Raw genomic sequence first — 13,892 nt, forward strand, 5'->3', positions numbered from 1 at the left:
CTGTAACTAGCTGAGGGTCTAACACCTTTGGGGGCTCTAGTACTCACGTGCATGCAAACATAAACACAATTAAAATGATGTCTTTCTTAAGTTTTAAATTAAAAAGGAAAGGATAACCCAAGCATAGGGGATATCAGCATAATCGAAAATAATCATGGAAAACATTAACAACTCCAGGATGACTACAGACAAACTAAGTTCAATCCTGCAGTGTCAGAAGTTAGACAATGGTTACATAAGGACCCCAAATTTATGTTCTCTGATATGTATTTGTTCATCTATATGTTATCCGTGCTAGAGATAGAACCCAGGACGTCAAGTGTGCATTAACAGAATGTTCCTCCTGATCTCATGCCTAATTATTTAAACATTTTACTTATTTTAATTACTAAGCTAAAAGGGGCAAAATAGAATTTGACCCAAAAAGACTTCCTCATAAAAGATATGTTATAATTATGTGATAAGCAGTATCATTATAAAGCAACTGATCGCTAGATACACTAAGAAAACATTACCTATAATGGTAAGAACTCAAAAGACTGTCATTATGAACATTTGCCATCCTTAACAATAAGATAAACATCCAAATGACCATTGTGACACAAGGTCAGCTTCATAAGAAAACTTTCTGGCTAACCCCCCAAGTACATGGTAATGTAACTTAAAATTTAAACAAACCCGGAACATAGGCCTGAACTATTTAGCAGCAGTGCAGAATAGGAAGTTATGGATAATGTTCTATAAAATGTAAAGCAGGTCCATTACCAAGGCAGGGAACAGGACAATTGGCAAATGGGACAAAGTGTGTTGTGAACACACATGAAACAGATTTCCTAACTGGCAATTATGGCCAGCATGTAATAAATACTGAGAGCTGAGGCTGGGGAATATCACTTTATAGTAGAGTGCTTGCCTCGCAGGTGCAAACTCCTCAAATCAACCCCAGTATAAACCAAAGGAAAAAAAGGGAAGAGATGCAAGGAAGGAATACGCAGAACCACGCTCCGTGCTACTTAAGTAACCTATTAGCCTCTAAAAGATGTCTCAAAAATACAAACAAATTTCTGATTGTTTTTCTAGGATTAAATGACAACAACTGTTTCTTAAATTTGAAATAAAATAAACGTTGCATGTGAGCAAAGCTTTGAAAAATTGAAATACTGGGGCTGGGGAGATAAACTCAGTCAGTAAGGTCCTTGCTATGAAAATGAGGACATGAATTTAGATCCCTAGAATTCCTATAAAAATCAGGACATGGAATGGAGAAATGGCCTAATGGTTACGAAAAGGACCAGGGTTCAATTCCAAGTACCTACATGGTGCTCACAACCATGTGTAACTCTAGCTCTAAAGGATCCAACTCCTTCTTCTGGCCTTTGTGGCCAACAGGCATGTATGTAAAGTGGTGCACAAACATGCAGGCAAAAATCACTCATATATAGTAAAAAACTGAAATAAACAAAGAAAGCAGAATGCAGTTTGCAACTGTAATCCCAATGCTGAGAAGGCAGAGACTGGAGAATCCATTAAGTTCATTGGCCCGTCAATCAACCTAAATGGATGAGCTCCAAGTTCAACCGCTGAGCCTCACGTCAAAGGAGAATGCACAGCACACGATGGCACCCAACAGTCTATCTTGGACTCCCACGCACACGCACCACACACACACACACACACACACACACACACACACACATGAAGTATCACATTAGTACAGCTTCTGTTCTGCTTTGGTGCTTTGGGATAAGGTCTTTCCTGACACACATACCCCTGCCCTGATTTGGTAGAAATATTATTCCTACAGCAGTTTACACATGAACTCTTCTGAGTGGAGAAGGGAAAGAAAAGATTCCTCTCTAGGATGATAAGTGCTAAACAATTTCAATAAAACTAACAATTTCTCATTGGAAAAGAATAATGTCCATATAGGAAAACAACAATGACAAATACATATTAAGAAAATTCTCCAGTTAGAAAATAAAGTTGAAGGAAACCTTATTTTTAGTTTTAAACTAAAGCCAAGAGAAATAACTGCAGTTAGGTTGTGTTAGGACCAGTGGCTCACTCGTACCTTCTCGAGTGAAGCAAAGCTCTTAGTACCTGCTCTGAAACTCAAAGACAAAGTGCAGGGTGTGTCCAAGCTCTGCTTGGTTGACAGGTGCAGTTTTAGCAGGTGCCCCAGACCAGATGTCACTTAGAGCTTTGTTCTGGATGTAACCCTGGACAGCATGCTGGTGCCAAGTTAAGCCAGTTATCTCAGCAACTAAATTGGTTTCACTGGTACTTAGATCAACTGTCCTCAAACTTTGGCCTATTAGCAACCATCTGGAGCATGCTTTTTAAAACTACAGTTTCAGCCTACTAACTATGAAATCCACAGGTCAGTCTTAATGTAAAATGAGCAACTAAGGACCGTGATGCCTCAGACAGCAAAGCACCACTTAGGAAGCACTCCTCGATACTAAAGTTGTGTGGTATCAACCTTTACATTCAGCTGTCTTCAGGGTTACAGGGTAGAACCAGTAACTGACTTTGGAAGACATCAACCAAAGCCAGAAGTTAGGACTTTCTAAGGAACAATACAGCATACGGGAAAAGGGAAGGAAACTGACTGTTCTGAGGTAAGATCCAGCAACTAACACATCAAAAATGTTACTTTTTTCAGGTCCCATCACAGCATACGATGGGATAAGTGGAGTCCTGTTACACACTGACCTGTGGTCACAGAACTACAGTTCTGTCACTCGACAACAACCCTGAATGAGGCAATTATTCCTAGACATCACCGAGAGTTTTCAACAACAGTTTACCACAATACACTTAGTCAAAAGAGCACACATTTTGTAAAAACATATTGCCTCAATTTACAACATCATGTGTTTCTCTATAGCCCAGTGGTACCTCTGGTTTGTAGCAGGGAAAAAGAAAAATACACAGTTGACCTTGTTTCTTGAAAAGCAGAATGATCACATTAACAGATAATCTAAGGCTAATAAATCCAAGCACATGTGGAACATGAAATATTATCTGAGGATATTTAGTAACAGTGAATAATAGAGATGTATAATAATATTTGGAAAATATAAAAGGGTTAAGCTGTGTTTTGAAGAACATACAATTTATTTCTAAATTGGCAATTACAGCAGTTACTTAAGACTGAGGGTAACTCAGTCCTAGCTCTCTTACCGGTGCCACAGCACTTCCTTTCTTATGAATGCACTGGTAGATCTTACAGAGTTCTCAGAACTCATCACCTTCTAGCCACGTTTTCTCATTTTGACTAAATGAAATTGCCAATATTTTAGCTCAACTATGAATAAATAACATGTTATACTGTTTGTATAATAAATACATATATTTATCTTTAGCTCAACTATGGATAAAGAGAAACTATGTTACACTGTTTGTATAATAAATACATTATTTTAATTTCAAAAGCCAGTACTTTTCATTTTTTATCAAGTGTGCACGCAGTGTGCTACTGAGGTGGCCTGAAGCATTTGCTAACACAGCCAGATGACCCCTGATCCTGAGAGCCCACACCAAAGGAAGACAGGACTCCCAAAAGTTGTCCTCTGCCCTCTACACATTTGTTGTAACACACACAATATATATATACATGCACACATACACACACACACACACACACACACACACACACATATATACATACACATACACACATACATACACACACACAGAACTTTAAATACACTTATAATTTCAAGTCATAAACTAACTAGAGATAGCTTTGATCTAAACATCTTCCTTTTAAGTTCAATAAAGTCTGACCCAGTATCTACTGCTAACAGCTTCTCCCAAATATCAAAATTCAGGATATGACTTGCTCAGTTTTTAAAGTCACAGAACTAAGAAAAACACACTTTTTTAAAAAGCTGAGCTGGTATCAAATTCAATACAAGTACTAGTCTACAAGCAATAACTCCCACAATTGTCCAAAGAAACTTTGTACACAATTTTAAAAGCTCAAATCTACAACATATTTGTATCCTATACAAACACAACATCTTAAAAGGCAGTCTCTCATTAGAATAAACAGGACTTGACTTGTAGGGACAGCTAGCCCAAATAAAGACCCCCCATCCAAAAAAGGGAAAAATTATTATAAACTTTTTTGAGAAAGATGATCACAAAAATAAAATGTGTCTAAGACTCCATTTTGTGCATTATCTCTTTTTTTGTGTGTCTGTGGTGTGAATACAAATGCCACAGTGCACGTGGAGGCTGGAGGACAAGTTGCCGAAGTTGGTTCTCCCCTTCCACCATGTGGGCCCAGGGAGGGAACCCAGGGCTGTGTGTGAACCTCAGCCAGGAGCACTGACACACACCAGGACTTCTACCATTCAGGAAGCAGAGGCAGGGCAGCCATGAGTTAGACTACACAGTAGAACTCTGTGTGTGTGTGTGTGAGAGAGAGAGAGAGAGAGAGATAAATATGTATTATGTGAGTATGTAATATAGAAATAGTTCACATTTTACCTGTTCGGGTTTTTGTTTTGTTTTGTTTTTTTCCTAACCTCATTGCTTTGTAGTTAAAGATGTCCCAAACTATGGATTTAGTAAGTCTAGGGGAGTGAGTAAGTCTTCTCAAACACGATATTTCATACTACGGCAGGGCTTGGAATAAGGAGGGGAAGAGTGAGTCGAGAGTACTGGACAGTTGCACACCGGTAGTACAATCCAAGTCCCACAGTAACTAGCCAGCTTTATTTTACACTTAAGACTCAAACCATCTAACCTTCTCTAAAAGGCACACACTACATTTTACAAAAACTAGTGTTTTATGAGCGCAAATACAAGGGTTTGCTTTGACCATGAATATCAAAGAACATCAGGATGGAAGTGGAGGCAGAGGGAGGAAATCCATCATCCCTCAGCCTAGCAGGCCACATGTCCCCCCTCTTAACTCCAACAAACCCATTTTAACCAGTAATCTCTAGAAGGTCTGGGCAAGGCACAATAAATAGCCTTTACAAAAGAAAAGCTTCTTCCAGAATACTTTATCTAAATATGTAGGTTAGGTGTCTGAGTGTTGATGAACTGAAGTGTCCTTCCTTACTCTCCTTCCAATTTCATTTAGTCTGAGCCTAGAGAAGAGCTTACAGGAGCCATGGGCTTTTTTCTACAGCATCTTAGAGGATCTCACATAAAGGTCACCATGACAATGCCTATTCCTCAAGAGCAGAGGTGCTCTTATAAATGGTGCTTCTAATCAGAAAGAAAATATTTTTAGTTCGAAGCATAAGATTTAAATGAAAAAAGCACAGATGCATTTTAGGTGGGCTGAGGGTGGAGCTCAGTGATAGAGTCCTTCAGATGCTGGAGGCAGGGGTTGGGAGGGATATTATAAAATTCTCCAGCGTGTTACGTGGGTCTGCTATCTAGGAAAGTACATTGATTCCTAGTTTGAACAAATGTACAGTGCTTACAAATACAGATTTTAAGACTTAGCCCCAAACTGACTTTTGATCAGGTTTAAACTTCCTTCATCCACCTTCTACTTTACCTTCAGTCGAGTCTACAAACTTTTCAGAAATGTAACATTGCCATAAACTATCAAACTCAGGTTTGTTCAAAATGAAAGGCTACACCTTATAAAGTTAAAGTCCTCACATGCGTAACTCCCTAAGACACAGCCGTTCTCCCTGTTCCCATCATTCTTTTCTTTTCCTTTCTGGACTAGGAGTAATGTGCTCTTTTTGCTGTTTAGCAATGTACAGACTCAGATGAACAGAACTGATGAACCCCTTCAGTTCACCGCAAGCTACTCATAAAAGGCTTCCTTGCTGGCCTATCTGGTAGCCACTGGCTCACAATCCCCAAACGTTAACTGCTAGTAACACAAACCACTCATGTAACTAAAGGGCTTTACCTAACAAGAAAAAAAAGGTAGCACAATTCACAACATGACTGCAAAGGCACTACTGCAAATATGACTTTACTCAAGTCCCCAAAGACCCCAAAAGTGAACACATTAAAAAAAAAAAAAAAAAAAGGGCAGCACTGTGAGCATCAGATATAAGAAACATAGCAGCATGGGAGTTTTCTTGAACACAATGTCAATCTCCAAGACATGCTACCTCCTTCCTAATTGTCCAAGCTTTATAAAGAGCGCACCAGGTTGCCCTCCAGCTATGCTGAACTATGGCTGCGCTCCTGTCTGCAGAGGACACTGTCAGACTAATTCTTCCCTGAACCCTACATCAAAACTTCATGTCTTTTTTTTTTTTTTTCTTCTTTTCCCCTATGCAGCCTCAGTTGTCCTGGAACTCACAAATTGTCTAAATTCTTAGTACCAAAATAGGGCAATAAATAAATACATAAAATTAATTAAGTAAATAACTAACACATTGGTCGCAGATCTACTTGGGCGTAGAATTAACCATGTGCAACTTACAATTACATTTTATTAAAATCACTTGTGAATAACACACTGAAACCATAATATAGTAAATTTTATCAAGCACATTCAACAGACACAACTTTTTGGTACTTGAGTTTCTCCATAAACAAAATGTGGGAAGTGACACCTTGTCTTTTTTCTTATGTAGACAGTCTGACAACAACCACTGTAGATGGGATGATCATGACAAGAATGATGGTAGACAAAAAGGTAAGCATTTATGAGCTAATTAAAATGTCGTGTTTTTATTTTGCTTATTTACTTATTGTAGACAGGGTTACTCTGTGTAACAGCCCTGGTTGTCCTGGAATCACTCTGTAGACCAGGCTGACCTCCAACTCAAAGAGATTCATCTGTTCCTGCTGCTCAAGTGCTGGGATTAAAGGCAGGTGCCCTCACCACCCAGCTTAAAATATAATTTTTTAAAATATAAGAAATGATTTACTTTTGGAAAATGTCAGCAGGCACTTATATTTGTAAAAATTAAATATCAGGGGACTGCAGAAATGGCTCAACAGTTAAGAGCACTGGCTACTCTTCCAAAGGACGAAGGTTCAATTCCCAGCACCCACATGGCTTCTGTTCACAACTGACAGTTAACAACTGTCTGTAACTCCAGTTCCAAGGGATTCAAACCCTCCCACAGACACACATGCAGACAAAACATCAATGCACATAAAAATAAATAAATCACATAAAAATAAAAAATGAAACACCAGTGTTAAATAACCAACTGGATGTTCAATTCTGGGCTGAGAATTTTTGTTGTAGATAGTCTATAGTTGAATGAATGTGTATTTGATATATTTAACCTAACTTCTGGCTGGCTACAATGTCTCTATACTTAATGACTCTATTTATACCAGAAAGAACATAGAACACGTACGTGCATGGCTAGCAGTCTGCTCTTATTTGTCTGTAATGTAGCTACATCAAATGGTACCAGTCTAATAGCTGTTCATTCAATTAACTGTATAAGACTACAGAAGAATGTAGGTGAGTATGAAATTTTTACAGAGAGCAAACAATAGTAATGACAGTCTTACAACATCCAATGGAAAAACAGCTCACATTAAATATACATGGTCAACATGTGACTTAGAAAGGCACAGTGGCACAATCTTAGAATCTCAAAACTGAAATGCTGAGGCAGGAAGATCGCCCCTTGAGCAACATAGACAGAAATACTATCTAAAGAAGAAACTATCAAAAAACAACAAATAACAAAAACCCACTCAATCAAAAGATACCTACCAAAATACAATGCATCAACCCTTCTATCAAAACCATGGTATTAAATCTGAGATAGCAGAGAGTTAACTCACTTCATTCCCAGGACTGACTGAGAAGGCATTAGTTATTATGGTCAACTAGTAAAATTACTGTTAAAAAGTATGACATCTGGTTTGCCAATTAGTTTTTAGAAGTGTGTGTGTGTGTGTGTGTGTGTGTGTGTGTGTGTATCCCCAACATAATATATATCCTCTAACTGCAATACACCAACAGGGAAAATTCTATCAAGGCTGGTAATGCCCAATAATGGGACCATCCTATCTCTCTGCAAGCCATGCAAATCTTCACATGGTTTTATTTTCCCAAACAAATGCTTCCACTCTCTCCCAGTAGCATAGCTACAGCCCCACAGAAGCAAACCAGGAGAGTGACATATGGGGAAAAACAAGTTTAGCTAAGGACATAGTTCAAAACAGCTTAATAAGAACATAAGGTCCAAGTTGACCCAAGAACAATGTAAATACTTAAAACAATCTTGAAAGCATCTGGTTAAAGAGTAGCCATAAGTATAATTAATGTAAGACATAATCCCAAGACAGAAATGACAACAGAAAACAAAATACTGATAATTACACTTTGTAGAAGAAAAGAAGTCCAGGTATTTCATTAATTATGTGAAGATTGTTAAGATGAATGCAAATTTTACGAAAAAAAATATTTATCTCATCAGCCATATATACCACTTAGCACTAAACAAAGAATTTTTAATCTATACATTTAATGAACACTAAACATAATTTAAAATATACAATCAAAACACAACAAATGTTTTTGAATTGATTAGCACAAAGTCCTAACATGTATTAGCATAACCCTCTAAAATCCTTTCAGTATAAGAAACAGAAATAATCAAATAGTATTAAATTTGTATTTCTAACTCCATTACTAAGTCAACAGCTTGGGAATTTTTTTTTTAAACTTTACCCTTTTATTTAAAAAGGTACTCTTGACACATATGCTAGCACACACACATATACACATAAACAAACACACACACACACACACACACTCACTCACCCTGGTATATTCTAGAGTTGCTATGGAACTCACTAAGTGCCAAGTTCTGTCAACTTTTCAGCAAGAAGTCTGAAGTCAATCTGAGGCAGCCAATAGGAAGTGCACCTGTGCAGTTACCCTGTCTCCTGTCTCTGAATCCTGAGCTCGATACAGTGACTAGTACATTTACATCAATAGAAACTCAAATTATACAGAAGCTGCATTATAAATATGAAACAGGCTATCTTGTAATATCACCACTACCAACATTTATTAGAAATATTATGACCCTTATTTTCATTTTAAATAACTAAGGTTACTGTGGGTAATCAAAGAAAAATACAGGTTCCCTTCAAAATAAAGTACAACATCAAAGTATAGAAGAAAATCTAAGAAAACAAACCACTAAGTAACAAAATACATCATCTAGACTAAATCATATAAACAAAATACGAAATTTACTTTCATGAGTAAGCAGTCATAATATAAGGAAATTAAAGAAAATTCCAACCATAGTACCTGGCTTCAAACTGTCCCCATATTCCTTAAGATATTGGATATTTTTAAGTTTCCCAAAAATTCAAATTCAATTAACAACAAAAGAGTTCAAAAAGTTAAATCTACTCAGCCAAGGCATGTACATTAGATTATTTATGTAAAAATACCCCATTGAAAAGGCAGAGTAACAGTTCCAAGCAATGTTTTCTTTAAACAAACCAAAAAAAGAAAAAAAGAAAAAGAAAAAGAAAAAAGAAAAGAAAGGAAAAGAAAAAAAAAAAAAAAACAAGAAAGAAAAAGAAATCCAGATTGTGAGCGATTAAGGAGTTTCCAATAAAGAAGGGGGGAAAAAATCCTCCACAGGTTACAAAGTTTCATTAAGTATCCCGAGTCTTTACTAAGCACCTTCTTTTCTGGCCCTCAGTGGCTATCCAGCAGCCAATAACAATGTCACAAACGAATGTTTACAAGATAGAAAAATGGGGTGTCACCTGTAAAGACTTCGTATGAAAAATATAAATGACTGGATTTTAACCTGAGGAAAACTTCAGCCCCTACCATCTCACTTTATTGACAGCAAATGCTTCTCAGACTGAAATTAACAAGGGATGGTAAACTGTTTAGAGCGCAGGTTTGCCTTAGTCGCCCCTAAGTCCCTGGTTTCCAAATACTGTGGGAAAGTCACCGCTACTCACCGCAAGTAATACTGCTTTAAAGCAAAGGCAGCGTTAGAACAACTTCTGGGAAAGTTGAACTCTTCAACAATTTCTCCCCACTGATTCTTCTCAGAAACCTGTTAAAAACACAGGCACACTTGTCTGAAAGTGCCCAATCCAAGAAAAACCTACCCTAACTTGGAAGCTAAATGCCCCTTCTGCAGAGATCTGTAGCTACCTGGGGTCGATTCACAAGAGTTGCTAAGCCAGGGCTGCTTGAATCACTGTTTTCACCAGAAAGCCCTGTATTTAGCAGCACTTGTTTTGTTTTGGGGGGGGGGGGGGTTGGTGGGTTTGTTTTGTTTTTGAAGCCCGGACAATAACCAATCGCAAGTCCCTCTGTCGCCCCCTTTTAAATCTCAACGCGGTCCGTTTACACTAAAGAAAAAAAAAAAAAAGTTCAAAAGGATCAATACTGCTCCGGACAGCGACGTCCGCGGGCTCTGGGGGGGCCGGGGCCGGGGGCCGACTCCGATCCCTCTCCCTGATCTATCCATCTCCATAGGCCCTTCTTTGAGGCCTACAGCTTCTGCCTAGCCTTGAAGCCTAAGATGGCTATTTGCAGACAGGTCCTGCTTTCTTTTGTTAGCTGTAGAAAGCCAGGGCGAGCGGGCCGAGGCTGTGCCCCCGGCCGCCGGGATCATTTCGCAGCCGATTATCGATGTTAAACCTGCCCGCGCTAATTTTGAGTTGCACGAAAACTGCTCAGAGTCTGTGTGTCTCTGTGTCTCCGCCTGTGCTAGAGCGGCAGCGGCGGCGGCGGCGGCGGCGCTGACTCGCGGGCGGGCGGGCGGGCGCGGGGCTCGGCGGGCGGGCGGGCCGGCACTCCGCTCGCCCGCGCTCCCCGCCGCGCGGCTCAGACCCCGCGGGGCCGGCCGGACACCGGGCAGGGCGCTCCCCGCCGCCGGGCCGCACCGCCCGCCCAGCCCCGCGCCCGCCGCGCGCACGCGAGCCACCAGGCCGAAAACAGCCCCGCCGCCGGCCGCCTCCGTGCCACCGGCTGCGAGCGCCGAGAACGCCGTGTGCCCCGCCGACCGTCCCCCCCCACCCCCCCACCCCGGCCCCCGGGCGCCGGCTCCCGGGCCGGAGCAGACTTTTTCCGAGCAGGCCAGCGAGAGGGAAATACAAATTAAAACTTCCACTCACCTTCGCGAATCCGCCTAAAGTAGTGACTCTGGTGTAGAGCCCGTGAAGATCCAGCTCCTTCCCACCCACCGCAGGGATCTTCTTAAACGGCGACCTGCGGGCGACAGAAAGCCCCGCACTTGTCACCGGGACCCCGCGCCCGCCGCGGGCCCCGTTCGCCCCGGCTCGCCCCGGTGCTGCCCCCCCGGTCCTGCTCTCACCCTCTGCTGTGGTGGAACTGCCGCAGCTCGTCCAGGAAAGCCAGTCCCTTCCTCCGCTCGTCCGGAGGCGCCTTCCCCGTCGAGTTTGCCATTATTTTGCCAAAGGAGGTCTCCCGAAAACCCAGATCGCGGTTCAAACGCGGCCCCCGCTCCCCGCGCTCCCTACCAGCGCCCGGAGCCCATTCCTCGGCCGGCGGTGGCGGGGCTCAGTCATGGGCCGGCGGTGGTGGCGGCGGCGGCGGCGGCGGCGGCGGCGGCGGCGCAGGGAGGGAGGAGGGAGGGGGAGGAGGCGAGGAGGAGGGGAAGGAGGGAGCTGGAGGCCAGGGGGAGCGCAGGGCCGGAGGGAGGGGAATTTCTACAAAAGTTTAAAGAAACGGGAGCGAAACTAGAGGGGCAGGCGACGGGCGGCCGGGCGCGGAGCCGCGGGGCGAACGCGGCCCCCACCCTGCCTCGCCGCCTCCCGCGGCCCGGCTCTGGCCGCCTCTCAGCGCCGCCGGCCCTGGCGGCTCGGCCCGGGGACGCGATTCAACATGGTGCTGCGGCCGGGGGCGCACGAGCCGGCCGGGGGCCGGGGGCCGGGCGAGCGGAGGCGAGGGGGCCCGGGCGGCCGCAGGCCTGGGAGTTTCGGCGGCGGCGGCGGCGGCGGTGGTGGTGGTGGTGGCGGCGCGGCGGGGCCGGGGCAGGCGGGGCCGCGTGGGGAGGGGGAGGTCTGTGTGGTGGCTTGTGGAGAGCGGGGTGACAGCGTGGATCCGGGCCGCGGCTCCGCGGGGCCCTCGCACACATTCACGCGCGGCGGCGGAGGCGGCGGCGGCCCGGGAGTCCCCGGGCACAGGCTCCGGCGGCAGCCGAGCCGCTGCGCGCCGCCCGCCGGCCTGCCTGCCCGCCAGCCTCCCTTCTCTGCCGCCGCCACGGCCGGGCCGCCAGCGCCGCACAGCGCCCCCCGAGGGCCGGCCGCGGCACTGCGCCTGGCTCCACACGGTCGCGGCGGCTCCTCGCGGGGAACAATAGACTCGGCTCGCCCGGCTTAGGGTTCATCTGCAATGTGCAGCACATTTCACACGCACACAAAGCGGGCGGAAAGGGGGGCGGCGCGGGGAAACGGCCACTACCGGTTGTTCCGGGGTTAGGGGTGGAGGCGATGTTCGCGTCCCCGGCGGCGCCCGCCCGGCCTCCAGCCACGCGGAGGCTCGCACGGCGGCCCGGGAGAAGTCGGCTCGCCCCCTCTGGAGACGTTTCTGGCAGGAGGCGTCGGCCTCTGGGCTTCGTGCTAGAATGAAGCCGGACGAGCACATGGCCCATGATGGGGCCGTAAACTCACTTGACAAAGTGTAGGATCAAATACGCTGGGAACTGCCTGCCTGCCCTACTTTTGTGGAGATAGAGTAAGGCTTTTCATTCGTCCTCCCTTTTTTTTTTTTTTTTATTTTTATTTTTTGGTCGGTTTGGTGCACCGAACACGAGGAGGTAGGCAAACGGTAATCGCGCCTGTTGGGGAATAACCTCCCAACTTTTGAGAATAACATTGATAATGTTTTTTTTTTCTTTTTTGCACTAGTATCTGAAGGAAAAAGAGGGCAAAATGTTTCCCCTTTCGGTTTTCTGTGGTGATTAAAAAAAAAAAAAACGTGTAAAGAGGGAATTCAAATTTTTTTTTAAAAAAATAAAAAGGTACCACTTGAATTTGCATTTACCGGGGTGTTGGGGTCCTCCCCGGTCTACAAATGTGGAGCATCCTGCCTCCCCTTCGGTGGAGCAGGATTCCCATTTTAGAGACAGCCACTACTGGCAAAGTCATTAGCCCAAGGTCACAGGATAGTAAGAGTCTGGATGGGTTATTTCAGGTAGTCTTTTCCGATGGGAGCACCTATCGGGTGACGGGGAGGGAGGAAGAGGGAAAAAAAAAAAGAGAATTATGTAATACAGCCGAGCGTGCTTCCGGTACTCACTCTAGGAAACGGGTTTATTTCCCAAGTAAAGTTTATGTCTTCCACGGGGTCGGGATAAGGTGTGGCTAGGAAATTCCTGACACCCGAGGACCAGTGAGTGCCTCGCAAGCCTGTGAGGGGCGGAGACCCTGGCCGTGGAGGAGGAGAAGCCGGCCCGGCCTGAGGCGAGGCGCGGCGCGCGAGCGGGCGAGCGGGGAGGGCCGGGCGGGGCCGGCGGCCCCTTCCCCCGCCGCCTCAAGGGCAGTGGCGAGCGCGGCGGGCCGGCCGGCCGGGCTGTGCGGGTTCCCTGCGCGCCGCACTTGCGCACGGCCCCTTGCGTAACCGTCAGCGCCGGGGATTCCCTAGAGGGGGGTCACTCTCTTCAACCATTACACACAGCCGAGCTCCGCCGCGCCTCACAAAATGGCGGCGCCCATGGATCCGGCGGCGGCCGCTCCCCCGTCCCCATTTTGTGCGAGGCGAGAGATCCGTCGGCATGGAATACCTCCGCCGAGGACGCATCCGACTGGGAAGCCCCGCGTCAGGGAACGGAGCCCGCGGGGACCGCGTTGCGCGACGTCGGCGGCCGCCCGGCGCTTCCCGCGCCCTTCCGTCTTCTGCGAGCGAAGCCTCCGAGGCCGCGCGCGCCGGCCAGGGTAGCCTTGCGGGGGGCTGCGGCCGGCCGCTCCGGGGA

General features: G+C 45.3%; 1 protein-coding gene across 2 annotated transcripts in view; it reads right to left on the reverse strand.

The window, feature by feature from the left end:
• Positions 1-11,476, reverse strand: part of ARID2 (AT-rich interaction domain 2) — a 109,012-nt gene extending 97,536 nt beyond the window's left edge. For both annotated transcript variants that reach the window (XM_080939382.1, XM_080939381.1), the window contains exons 1-3: positions 11,274-11,476; positions 11,074-11,167; positions 9,907-10,004 (exon numbers count right to left, since the gene is read on the reverse strand). In XM_080939382.1, the coding sequence (XP_080795508.1) occupies positions 9,907-10,004; positions 11,074-11,167; positions 11,274-11,365 (284 nt within the window). In that variant the 5' untranslated portion in view covers positions 11,366-11,476. The remainder of the gene's footprint in view (positions 1-9,906; positions 10,005-11,073; positions 11,168-11,273) is intronic.
• Positions 11,477-13,892: the final 2,416 nt, after the last annotated feature.

The sequence above is a fragment of the Micromys minutus genome (assembly GCF_963924665.1).
Source record: "Micromys minutus genome assembly, chromosome: 27".
Taxonomy (NCBI): domain Eukaryota; kingdom Metazoa; phylum Chordata; class Mammalia; order Rodentia; family Muridae; genus Micromys; species Micromys minutus.